We start from the raw sequence: 12,250 nt of genomic DNA on the forward strand, positions 1-12,250 counted from the left end.
TGCCTATGAGTCTGTTTTGTAAATAAGTTCATTTGTATCATTTTTTTAGATTCCGCATATAAACTGCATATTTGACTTAGTATGTTCATCTCTAGGTCCATCCTTGTTGCTGCACTTGACATTATTTCATCCTTTTTTATGGCTGAGTAATATTCCATCATCATATATATACCAAAAATGTCAAAATTTCTTTCTTTTTTTTTGTCTGTGCTGCAGCTTGCAGGAGGTCTCAGTTCCCTGACCCAGGGATTGAACGCAGACCATGGCAGTGAAAACCCAGAACCCTAACCACTAGGTTGCCAGGGAACTCCTCAAAATTTCCAAGTTTTGATCAATAATCACTCACCATACCAAGAACCAGGAAGATCTCAGTGAAAAAAGACAGTCCATAGATGCCAACACTGAAATGACAGAAATGTTAAAATTATTTGACAAATTTTAAAGCAACCATGATAAAAATGCTTCAGTGAGCAATTATGAACATGCTTAAAATTAGAACATACATCTGCACAATCACTTAACAAATGTTCATAGTAGCCATCCAAGAAGGGAACCAACCCAAATGTCCACAACATGAATGGATAAAAAATATCTGGTCCATCCATACAATAAAATATTATTTAGCCATAAAATGAATGAAATACTGACATGCTACAGTACACATAAATCTGACTCCATTTGTATGAAAGGTGAAGAAGATTAGGCAGCTCTGTAGAGACGTGTAGCAGTTCAGTTTTAATATTTACCATAGCTTCTTCAGTGGCGGTTTTTACTCTGACTTCCCCAGATGGTGCAAGTTCCAGAGCTTCAGCTGCCGAGTCCTGTGTCTGTCCGCTGCGTCCCTCCCTCCCCCTTCCACTCCCTGCTTTCCTTCTTTCATCGGAGGCATCACAGACCAAAAACTGCTGATCTCACAGGTCGTCATGGCCTTCTAATCCCGTTTTCTGGTCATGGTTTTCAACTTGATTTGTAAACAGATTGCTAGCACAGCTGCTCGTGGACAGTGTTTATGCTTGTTGTTATTGTTGTTGTCCAGTCGCTAGGTCAGTGACTCTTTGCGACCCCATAAACTGCAGCACCAGGCTTCCCTGTCCTTCACCATCTCCTGGAGCTTGCTCAAACTTGCGTCCATTAAGTCAGTGATGCCATGCAACCATCTCATTTTCTGTCGCCCCCTTTTCCTCCTGCTCTCAATCTTTCTCAGCATCAGGGTCTTTTCCTATCAGCCAGCTGTTCGGATCAGCTGGCCGAAGTATTGGAGCTTTAGCATCAGTCTGTCCATGAATATTCAGGGTTGATTTCCTTTAGGATTAACTGGTTTGATCTCCTTGCAGTCCGAGGGACTCGAGAGTTTTCTCCAACACAACAGTTCAAAAGCATTGATTCTTGGTGCTCAGCCTTCATTATGGTCCTACTCTCACATCTGAACACAATTACTGTAAAACCCATAGCTTTGACTAGATTGACCTTTGTTGGCAAAGTGATATCTCTGCTTTTTAATGCACTGTCTATGCTTATTATAGCTTTTCTTCCAAGGAGCAGTTCAGTTCAGCTCAGTTGTGTCCGACTCTTTGCAACCCCATGGACTGCAGCACGCAAAGCCTCCCTGTCCATCACCAACTCCTGGAACTTACTCAAACTCATGTCCATTGAGTTGGTGATGCCATCCAACTATCTCATCCTCTGTTGGCCCCTTGTCCTCCTGCCTTCAATCTTTCCCAGCATCAGGGTCTTTTCCAATGAGTCAGTTCTTCCCATCAGTTGGCCAAAAGTATTGGAGTTTCAGCTTCAGCATCAGTCCTTTCAATGAACATCCAGAACTGATTTCCCTTAGGATGGACTGGTTGGATCTCCTTGTAGTCCAAGGGACTCTCAAGAGTCTTCTCTAACACCACAGTTCAAAAGCATCAATTCTTCAGTGCTCAACTTACTCTCACATCCATACACAACTACTGGAAGAAACATAGCTTTGACTAGACGAACCTTTGTTGACAAAGTAATGTCTGCTTTTTAATATGCTGTCTGGGTTGGTCATAGCTTTTCTTCCAAGTAACAAGTGTCTTTTAATTTCATGACTGCAGTCACCATCTGCAGTGATTTTGGAGCCCAAGAAAATAAAGTCTGTCACTGTTTCCATTGTTTCCCCATCTTATTTGCTATGAAGTGATGGGACCAGGTGCCATGATCTTAGTTTTCTGAATGTTGAGTTTTAAGCCAGCTTTTTACTCTGCTCTTCTACTTTCATCAAGAGGCTCTTTAGTTCTTCTTCATTTTCTGCCATAAGGGTGGTGTCATCTGCATGTCTGAGGTTGTTGATATTTCTCCTGGCAATCTTGATTCCAGCTTGTGCTTCGTCTAGCTCAGCATTTCTCATGATGTACTCTGCATATAAGTTAAATAATCATGGTGACAATATACAGCCTTGATGTACTTCTTTCCCGATTTGGAACCAGTCTGCTGTTCCATGTCCAGTTCTGTTGCTTCTTGACCTGCATACAGGATTCTCTGGAGGCAGGTAAGGTGGTCTAGTATTCCCATCTCTTAAGAATTTTCCATGGTTTGTTGTGATCCATACAGTCAACGGCTTTAGCGTAGTCATTGAAGCAGAAGTAGATGTTTTTTCGGAATTCTCTTGCTTTTTCTGTGACCCACCAGATGTTGGTGGTCTGATCTTTGGTTCGTCTGCCTTTTCTAAACCCAGCTTGTACATCTGGAAGTTCTCTGTTCATGTACTGCTGAAGCCTAGCTTGAAGGATTTTGAGCATATTCTTGCTGTCATGTGAGATGAGTGCAATTGTGCAGTAATTTGAACATTCTTTGGCATTGCCTTTCTTTGGATTTGGAATGAAAACTGACCTTTTCCAGTCCAGTGGTCACTGCTGAGTTTTCCAAATGTGCTGGCATATTGAGTGAACACTTTAACAGCATCATCTTTTAGGATTTAAAATAGCTCATCTGGAATTCTATCACCTCTGCTACCGTTCTTCACAGTAATGCTTCCTAAGGCCCACTTGACTTCACACTCCAGGATGTTTGGCTCTAGGCAAGTGACTACACCATTGTGGTTATCCTGGTCATTAATACCTTTTTTGTGTAGTTCTTCTGTGTATTCTCGTCACCTCTTCTTAATCTCTTCTGCTTCTGTTAGGTCCTTGCCATTTCTGTCCTTTATTGTGCCCATTTTTGCGTGAAATATTCCCCTAGTATCTCCAGTTTTCTTAAGAGATCTTTGGTCTTTCCTATTCTATTGTTTTCATCTATTTCTTTGATTCTTCACTGAAGAAGGCTTTCTTATTTCTCCTTGCTAGTCTTTGGAGCACTGCATTCACATGGGTATATCTTACCCTTTCTTTTTTGCCTTTCATTTCTCTTGTTTTGTCAGCTATTTGTAAGGCTCCCTCAGACAACACTTTGCCTTTTGCATTTCTTTTTCTTGGGGATAGTTTTGGTCATCCCGTCCTATATAATGTACGAACCTCCATCCATAGTTCTTCAGGCTGTCTTCCTACCAAATCGAATCCCTTGAATCTGTTTGTCATCTCCACTGTATAATCATAAGTGATTTGATTTAGGTCATAAACTAGAGGTTTTCCCTACTTTCATCAATTTAAGCCTGAATTTTGCAGTAAGGAGCTGATGATCTGAGCCACAGTCAGCTAGCTCCTGGTCTTGTTTTTGCTGACTGTATATAGCTTCTCCATCTTCGGCTGCGAATAATTTGACCATCTGATGATGTCTATGTCTAGACTCGTCTCTTGTGTTGTTGGAAAAGGGTGTTTGCTATGACCATTGTGTTCTCTTGGCAAAACTCTGTTAGTCTTTGCCTTGCTTCATTTTGTACTCCAAGGCCAACCTTGCCTGTTGCTCTAGGTTTCTCTTGACTTCCTACTTTTGCGTTTCATTCCCCTATGATGAAAAGGACATCTTTTTTTGGTGTTTGTTCTGGAAGGTCTTGTAGGTCTGCTTAGAACCATTCAACTTCGGCTTGTTCAGCATTACTGGTTGGGGCATAGACTTGGATTACTGTGATATCGAATGGTTTGCCTTGGAAATGAACCAAGATGATTCTGTCGTTTTTGAGATTGCCCCCAAGTACTGCATTTTGGACTCTTATGTTGACTATGAGGGCCACTGTATTTCTTCTAAAGGATTCTTGCCCACAGTAGTAGATATAATGGTCACTGATTAAATTCACCCATTCCCATCCATTTTAGTTCACTGATCCTAAGATGTCGGTGTTCACTCTTGCCATCTCCTGCTTGACCACATCCAATTTACCTTGATTCATAGGTGTAACATTCCAGCTTCCTATGCAGTATTGTTCTTTACAGCATCAGATTCTAGTTTCACTACCAGACACATCCACAGCTGATCAGTGTTTCCACTTTTGCCCAGCTGCTTCATTCTTTCTAGAGCTGTTTCTCTGCTCTTCCCCAGTGGCATAAGTTTATATTTTAAGGAGTAAATTGAAACTTTTTATACCATATTTCTAAATAAAACTTTTGTTTTTTTGATGTAGAAAAACCATGGCAGAAAAGTATATCATGACAGCTGCAAAACTCATTGCTCCTGTAATTGAAACATCCTTTGCTGTAGGTTATGACTGGTAAGAGAGAAATTCACTGTGACTGGATGGACATGGTGTTTTCTTTTATTGATTTAAAATTTTGTTATTAGAAAAATGAATAAATAATTATAAATAGTGATTTCTTCTTATGAAGCAAATCATATTATGTGGTAAATTAGCATAGGACACTCTAAAAGTTATAACATTTTTTTAAATTATTTATTTATTTATTTGGCTGCACCAGGTCTTAGTTGAGTACAAGGGGTCTTTTAGCTGCAGTATGCGAACTCTTAGTTGTAGCATGTGGGGTCTAGTTCCCTGACCAGGTGTCTAACCCATGCCCCCTGCATTGGGAGTGCACAGTCTTAACCACTGTACCACCTGGGAAGTCGCCTAAAATAACCTTTTTTATGCTTTATTTTATAGGTGTGTTGAAGTTGTGAAAGCCTCTCAGTATGTAGAGCTGGCAAATGATCTGGAAATAAACAAAGCAATTACATACCTGAGACAAAAGGACTTTAATCAAGTAAGTTTAAAAAAACTGTTTAGATGCACAGGGACTGCCCCCCCCCCCACACAGCCCCCCAGGCCCCGCTAACTCTGACAGCCTAGTGTTTGGGTAGGTCTGAATACAGTCAACCACGGGAAGGGGACCCTGGGTGGAGCGGGTGAGATGGAGCTCTGCTGGCCCTGCCCGGTTGTCACTGTCCCCTCTGGGTCTGCTCGGCTCTTGCACTGACTCTCATTTCATGAATAAAACCAGAAAAAAAAAGTGTTTAGATGGAATTTCATGTTAACTGATCAAAGTGATATTATTATGAAACTCTTTTCTAGAATACTATTACCTGTGATTATTCTGAAGTAGAATAATATTTTTATTTCTAAACATAATTTCCTTTAACAATGCTGTGTTTTTTAATTTTGACCTGTCACTTCTGTTTCTTTCTTTTTTTGGCCATGCTAGGCAACTTGCAGGGATTTAGTTCCTGACCAGGAATGGAGCCATGCCTCCAACAGTGGAAGCACAGAGTCCTAATCAGTAGACCGCTAGGGAGGTCCCTGTGGTCATCTTTATGTCAGAGAAAGAATTCCATTAAAGCTACACATGGACAGGGTGAAGGCCAGTGGTGGTAGATGAACACATTCAGGAAAGCTGAAGCCTGTAGCTTCAAACAGTATCAGCCAGGAAAAGAAATGAAAACAGAGATTTATCTGTTTTCCTAATGAGGGCAGGAGGAGAATGGGGAAATAGAGAATGAGATGTTTGGATGACATCTCCAACTGAATGGACATGAGTTTGAGTAAACTGTGGGAGATAGTGAAGGACAGGGAAGCCTGGTATGCTGCAGTTCATGGGGCCACAAAGAGTTGGACATGACTTAGCAACTGAATAGCCACAACAATTCTTCTTGGAGGGGAAAAAAACCCAAACTAACACTGTTTATTTTCATTATTTATTTTTCCACTTACAACTAAATTTTATTAAGTGAACTTTTATCAGTTTGATTTATAAATATGTTTATATTATTTTACTTTTAAAAACAAATGTTAGTGCCTTCTTAGCGCAGTGGGCAGCGTGTCAGTCTCATAAAAACAAATGTTGGAGACATTCGTAAAACATGTAAAGAACATTATGAAAACTGCCTACTTCAGAGCCAAAAATACCTGAGAATGTTCCTTTTATTAGAATTTAATTATTTAGTCTTTTCAGAATATTATAGTATAGCATCTTAAAATATGAAATATGTTTTTATTCTGTCCATGTTTTTAAGTGGATGTTGGAGGTTCTAAATACTTTTGTAAATTCTTCTAAGTTTGACATCCCTTGTGTCCTGCTTGGTCGGGACATCTCAGACTTGCAGAAGGTTAAGAACGTGCTTTAAAGTCTTCTTGCTGCAGAGTGTAGTCAAATTTGGATCTGCAGCAGGTCACTTTGTAATGCTCCAGAATTGTTTCCTGTCCCACTGTTGAGGCTGCTTCAGCTGTGTCTCCTTTCCTGGGGCTGCGATCGTGTCTGTCCCTCTCTTCACCTCCATCCACAGGGCCCTCATGTTTTAATAATGTTTCTCAGCCTTTTCTTCCTCTGTGCTTATTTAGGCTCAGTGTTTGCTGAGTCTTGGCTTCAAATTCTGTTGCCTCAGTAGCTCTCCAGTGCCCTCAAAAATATTTTTAGTGAGTTATCTGACTTTTCTGATTGTTCTCTGAGAGAAGGTGGTCTTCTTCAGGTAAACACTGACTACATCACAGGCTCACAGAACCAGCGTCACTGCTCCCTTAGCCAAATATAATTGCTGTGGACCCACCAGTTGTGTTTGTAACGTCACTATTTCTTGTTGTTGTTCAGTCACTCACTTGTGTCCGACTCTTTGCAACCCCATGGACTGCAGCACGCCAGGCTTCCCTGTCCTTCACCATCTCCTGGAACTTGCTGAAATTCAGGTCCACTGAGTCAGTGATACCATCCAACCATGTCATTGTTTGTCGCCCCCTTCTCCTCCTGCCTTCAATCTTTCCCAGCATCAGCGTCTTTTCCAATGAGTCAGCTCTTCACATCAGGTGGCCAAAGTATTGGATCTTCAGCATCAGTCCTTCCAGTGAATATTCAGGGTTGATTTCCTTTAGGATTGACTGGTTTGATCTCTTTGCAGTCAAGGGACTCTCAAGAGTCTTCTCCAACACCAAAGTTTGAAAGCATCAATTCTTTGGTGCTCAGCCTTCTTTATAGTCCAACTCTCACATCCCTACATGACTACAGGAAAAACCATAGCTTTGACTATATGGACTTTTGTTGGCAAAGTAGTGTCTTTACATTTTAATATGCTGTCTAGATATGTCATAGCTTTTCTTCTAAGGAGCTTTTACTTTGATGGCTGCAGTCACCATCTGCAGTGATTTTGGAGCCCAAGAAAATAAAGTCTGTCACTGATTCCATTGTTTCCCCATTTGTTTGCTGTGAAATGAGGGACCTTTGTGAAGTTTTAACTGTTTCTAGTTTGTTTTTTTTTCACAAGTCCTGATAATCACTGACCTCCTGACCTGTCACCTGTTCTCCTTAACACACTAGCCACCCCCGGCCTTTCCGGGTCCTCTGTCCAGGTACGCTAATCTTGTCCCCTACTTCAGTCTAAGTGCTGTCATGTTACCAGGGTAACAACTTGCAGATTTTTCATTTCTAGGCTGTGGAGACCTTAAAAATGTTTGAAAAAAAGGACAGTAGAGTGAAGAGTGCAGCTGCGACCAACCTCTCTTTCCTGTATTACTTGGTGAGTTTTGCTTTTCACAAGCATGTATTGGAGCTGTGTATTTTTGTGCTGGTGCCAAGGTGATGCTCTGGAAAAGCTGCGGGACTGTGACACCAGGGCAAGGTCAGGGGTGCTGGACTGGCTTTATGGACAGGAGGGCGAGGGCTGTCCTGGAATGAGGGCCTTGGAACTGATCCCAGCTGGGACGTCAGGATGAGAGATGGACTTGGCCAGTTGTCTCTTGGAGGTTTAAGCTTTGATAATAGATTCCGTGGACAGGAGGACCATCTCCCCCAGGTTCATATTTGCAGGCCTCATACCCCGTGTGATGGTATTTGGAGGTGGGGACTTAGGTTTAGCCAAGGCTGTGAGGGGATTTGTGCCTTTATTAGAAGAGGAGGAGACCAGAGCCCTCCCCTCAGAGGATACAGCAAGTGGGCACCTGCAGGTCTGGACATGGCCCTTGTTGGACACCAGACCTGCTGGCCCCTCGATCCTTGCCCTCCAGTCTCCAGAACCGTGAGAGTGACTGTTGTTGTTGAAGGCCCAGCTCAGGTATGAAGACAGCAGCTGCGTGTCCAGGGAGCAAGTGGGGCACAGGATACAGGGTGGGGACCAAGAAGGCCAGAGTGCCAGTTAGATGGAGACAGGAGAGGAGAAGCTCACAGCCTGACAACTCTGATTGGTGGAAGGCACGAAGGGAAGTAGGAGTCTTGAGAGTAGAGAGCCAGTGCAGGAGGACAGAGATCCCGGGCTGGAGGTGGGAGTCCTACGGGGGCAGAGAGGGGAGAGGAAGGGCTTGGCCTTCATACCATCACTTGACGCCTCAGCTGACCCTGAGGACCTTCCTGCTGCAGTAGGTCTGGGCCTTTGTACCTGCAGCTGCTCCCAGGAGGGGCCCTTGCCCACCCCAGGGTCATGAGCGGGCTGACAGCAAGGCTGGAACCTGGCGTTCCCAGCTGTTCCTGGACGTGTCTCCGCTGCAGCCAGTCCATTAGATTTAGAAAATCTTCCGTGGACTCTGTGAAGATGATTTACTTCCTGACCAGATTTTTATCAGGTTGGATGAGTGTGCAGGAGGAGACCAAGAAAAACTTACAAGGAGGAAGAGAACTGAGTGGTCAGCCAAGCAGAGCCACTGCAGCCTCTGACCAGTGACTCGCTGCTCCTGGTTCTGTGGGAGTGTTTGAGGCAGTGTGACCAGTCTGGGGTGTCATGTGGGTGACATAGTCCAAGGTGTGTGGCTTGTGTCCAGTGTGGGGTCTCTTGCTCTGTAATAAGACTTAGTGCTTGAAGTCACCAAGGCCCCCTCACATCCTGCCTTAAGGGCCTGGATTTACCTGGCGCCCCATCATCTGAGGCTGGGAGGTGCTCCCTCCATCTCACAGCTCTGCTTGCTCGTCTGCCAGGGTCCCTGAGAGCAGAGGCTCCTGTCCACATGGAGTTTGTTGTCTTGTTGGGAAAGGTTTGGAGAGGAGGGCATGAAGGCTACGGTTGTCCTCGAGGCCATTCTTGAATCTTGCTCTCCCTTCTCCCCTCCCCTCCCCTCCTGCTGTGTACAGCTGCCCTCCCTCCCGGGACCCTGAGGTCATCCAGCCACAGTATCAGGCTCAAAGCCATTTCCAGCCTCCACTTGTGGCTCATGGCCTCTCTGCAGCAGCCCCTCACTGCTCTTCCTGCAGCCTAGTCCAGGAGACAGTGTTGCATGTTTCAGTGCATTTGGCAGCAGCACCCAGCTGATAGGTACTGATTCATGAATTAGAGTGCAGGGTCCCCACTGATTCTCATATGTGCGTGCTCAGGGCAGCACCACTCTCAATGAACATAAGTGGCTGGAAACACCCCAGTGCCCGTCAGCTTGGTGGAGAGGTCCCTGGGATGCGGCTGCCCCCTCTGTGGTCCACTGCCCAGCCTGGCACAGATCCGGGTCATGTTCATCAGCAGGAGGAAGAATTGGACTTTGTGGCAAGGAGCGAGTGAGGACAGCCTGGGGCCCAGGGGCGTCTCCACTCCAGCCCTGCAGCTGGAGACCTGGAAGAACCTTCACCAGGGCAGGGGAGGGTGGTGCTGCCTCACATCCTGGAGCTCCATAGCCGCTGGACAAGAACCACAGGGGAGGGGAGGTGGGAAGCTGGGTCCCTCCCTCAGCCAAGACGACGAGGCACCAGCAGTTATGTGAGAGGCCTGCATGGGGCGGGTGAAGGACAGCCGTGTCCGCATCAGGCAGTGACAGAGTGACACTGGGGATGCAGCGGAGGCGGTGGACTCTGGTGATGAGGGGATCCTTGGGCCATGCAGCCAGGGTGGTGGTGGGGACAGTGGTGCCTTGGTAGCTGTGCGGGTGTTGTAGGCGTAGGGTGCTCACACCTTCCATCCGTGGTGACAGGAGATGGAGCCGCTGACTTCTGAGTGGTGGGGTGTTCAGACCATGACTGTGGAGAAGTCATTCATAAGAAACTTCTTGATGATTAAAACCCTTCTGTAGGATGAGTCTGGCAAGACCAGGATATATAAAATGTGTGTTTCTCCTATATGTCATTTCAGAAAGTCCATTTATCATGTTTGTAATCTCAGAAGGGTCAGAAAAGGTATGAAGAGCTTCAGGTAATTTGTGCATTTGGTACTTTATTTAGGAAAATGAATTTGCACAAGCCAGTAGCTATGCAGATTTAGCTGTGAACTCTGACAGATATAATCCGTCGGCTCTTACTAATAAAGGGAATACAGTCTTTGCAAATGGAGACTATGAGAAGGCAGCTGAGTTCTATAAAGAGGCTCTAAGAAATGACTGTTCTTGCACTGAAGCGCTTTATAACATTGGTGAGTAAAATGGGAAAGTTGCCCTTTTTTTTCCACCCTCCTGGATTGGGGCTGGGTAAGAGGAGCCAGCAGGGAGGAATGAGCAGTCTTAGTGGCGCAGGCAGACAGTAAAGCTGCCTGTGAAGGAAGGGGCGTAGATAGAAGAAGGGTGAGTGTAGACCCCTTGGGGCAGGAGGTCGCTCACCAGGCACCTGTCTGTTTTAGCTTCTTCATGCATTTAAATGTGTCTCCTAGTCCATTGCTTGAAGGAGCTTCATTTGTTCTTCTGTGAAAAGGAATTTTTCTATGTTTTATGTAGTCATATTTGGCTTCTGAAAACTTGTGGCTTATTTGTTTATTGCTTTACAAAGCCCTTCCCCACCTCAAGATTACAAAATCATTTTCCTCTGTTTTCTTTTCATACTTTGATAGCTTTGTTTTTTCTGTTTTTCAAATAAATTATGAATTTATTTGAAAAAGGAAAAAATTCAAGAGAGGACTCTCTATTTTTCGTCATGCATGGTCACTTGTCCTGGCACCTTTATAATTTGTCCCTTAGTTGTCCTCAACTTCAAATGCCCACTGACTGAATTCTGTAACCCAGCTTGTTTCTGAACTGTTTGTTATGGTTCTTTCTATCTGTTTCTCATTCCTGCCCCACCCCCCATTTTAAATTATGAAAGCTTTGGGCTTGTTTTGGTGTCTGCCAAACATCAATGGAATTTCCTGTCTTCTCTCCCTTTTTAACAAATTGTGTTCATTTTTATTTTGTCTTCTGGATGAATATTTACCTATGTTTAAATACTCATTCTGTTACTTTGAGAAAATTACTACCAGTGCTAGTACTTATAATTTATGTTTTTTCTTTTCCTTCTTTTCAAGGCCTTACCTATAAGAAGCTAAACCGGCTTGATGAAGCTTTGGACTGTTTCCTGAAACTTCATGCAATCCTAAGAAACAGCGCCCAAGTCCTTTACCAGATAGCAAATGTGTATCTTCCTTGAGGACGGTTTCATTAATTCACTCAGCTGTGACTGAGTACCACTTACTAGATAAGCTTAACCAGTGAAGTAATTAATGGGGATATATTTTAAAATCTAGCTATCAGTTTAATATGTGATGAAAATATTTGAGTGATCCTGTTTTAAACGGTCATGTGCATTATAGGAGGAATTATTTAGAAGTGACAGCTATTATTAATCTTTAGAAATAATAATTGAAATAATTGGGTGTCATGTCAGGTCCATACAGGCTGTTCATTAAGCATAAATTAGACCCTTCAGGGGGCTCCGTGGTCGCCCAGTGGTTAGGACTGTGTGCTCTCACTGCCAGGCCCTACATTTGATTCCTGGCCAGGAAACTAAGATCCTGCAACCTGTGCATCATGCCAAATAATCAGAAATAATAATGTTTTACATATTGTCTCCTGTTCTTCTGGTAGGGTAGATAAAATTTTTTGGCTAAAAAATTTTAGTTGTAGAGCAGATAGTGTTTGTTACTTCTTTTAGCCTTTTTTATTTTGTTGAGTTCTTTTCTCCTGAGATGTCAGTGTTATGACCTGCTGGTGTCTGGTTCCTGATCAGTTTGGGTCCAGACAAACAATTGATGTGTTTGAGGCTATTTGAATACATTTCCTTGTTTT

General features: G+C 43.7%; 1 protein-coding gene across 7 annotated transcripts in view; it reads left to right on the top strand.

The window, feature by feature from the left end:
* IFT88 (intraflagellar transport 88) overlaps positions 1 to 12,250 on the top strand; it is a 63,118-nt gene that overhangs the window by 34,053 nt on the left and 16,815 nt on the right. For all 7 annotated transcript variants that reach the window (XM_070471649.1, XM_070471650.1, XM_070471651.1 and 4 more), the window contains 5 exons: positions 4,520 to 4,606; positions 4,994 to 5,093; positions 7,744 to 7,830; positions 10,443 to 10,629; positions 11,491 to 11,599. In XM_070471649.1, the coding sequence (XP_070327750.1) occupies positions 4,520 to 4,606; positions 4,994 to 5,093; positions 7,744 to 7,830; positions 10,443 to 10,629; positions 11,491 to 11,599 (570 nt within the window). The remainder of the gene's footprint in view (positions 1 to 4,519; positions 4,607 to 4,993; positions 5,094 to 7,743; positions 7,831 to 10,442; positions 10,630 to 11,490; positions 11,600 to 12,250) is intronic.

This window comes from Odocoileus virginianus, chromosome 8 (assembly GCF_023699985.2).
Source record: "Odocoileus virginianus isolate 20LAN1187 ecotype Illinois chromosome 8, Ovbor_1.2, whole genome shotgun sequence".
In the NCBI taxonomy this organism is placed as follows: Eukaryota; Metazoa; Chordata; class Mammalia; order Artiodactyla; family Cervidae; genus Odocoileus; species Odocoileus virginianus.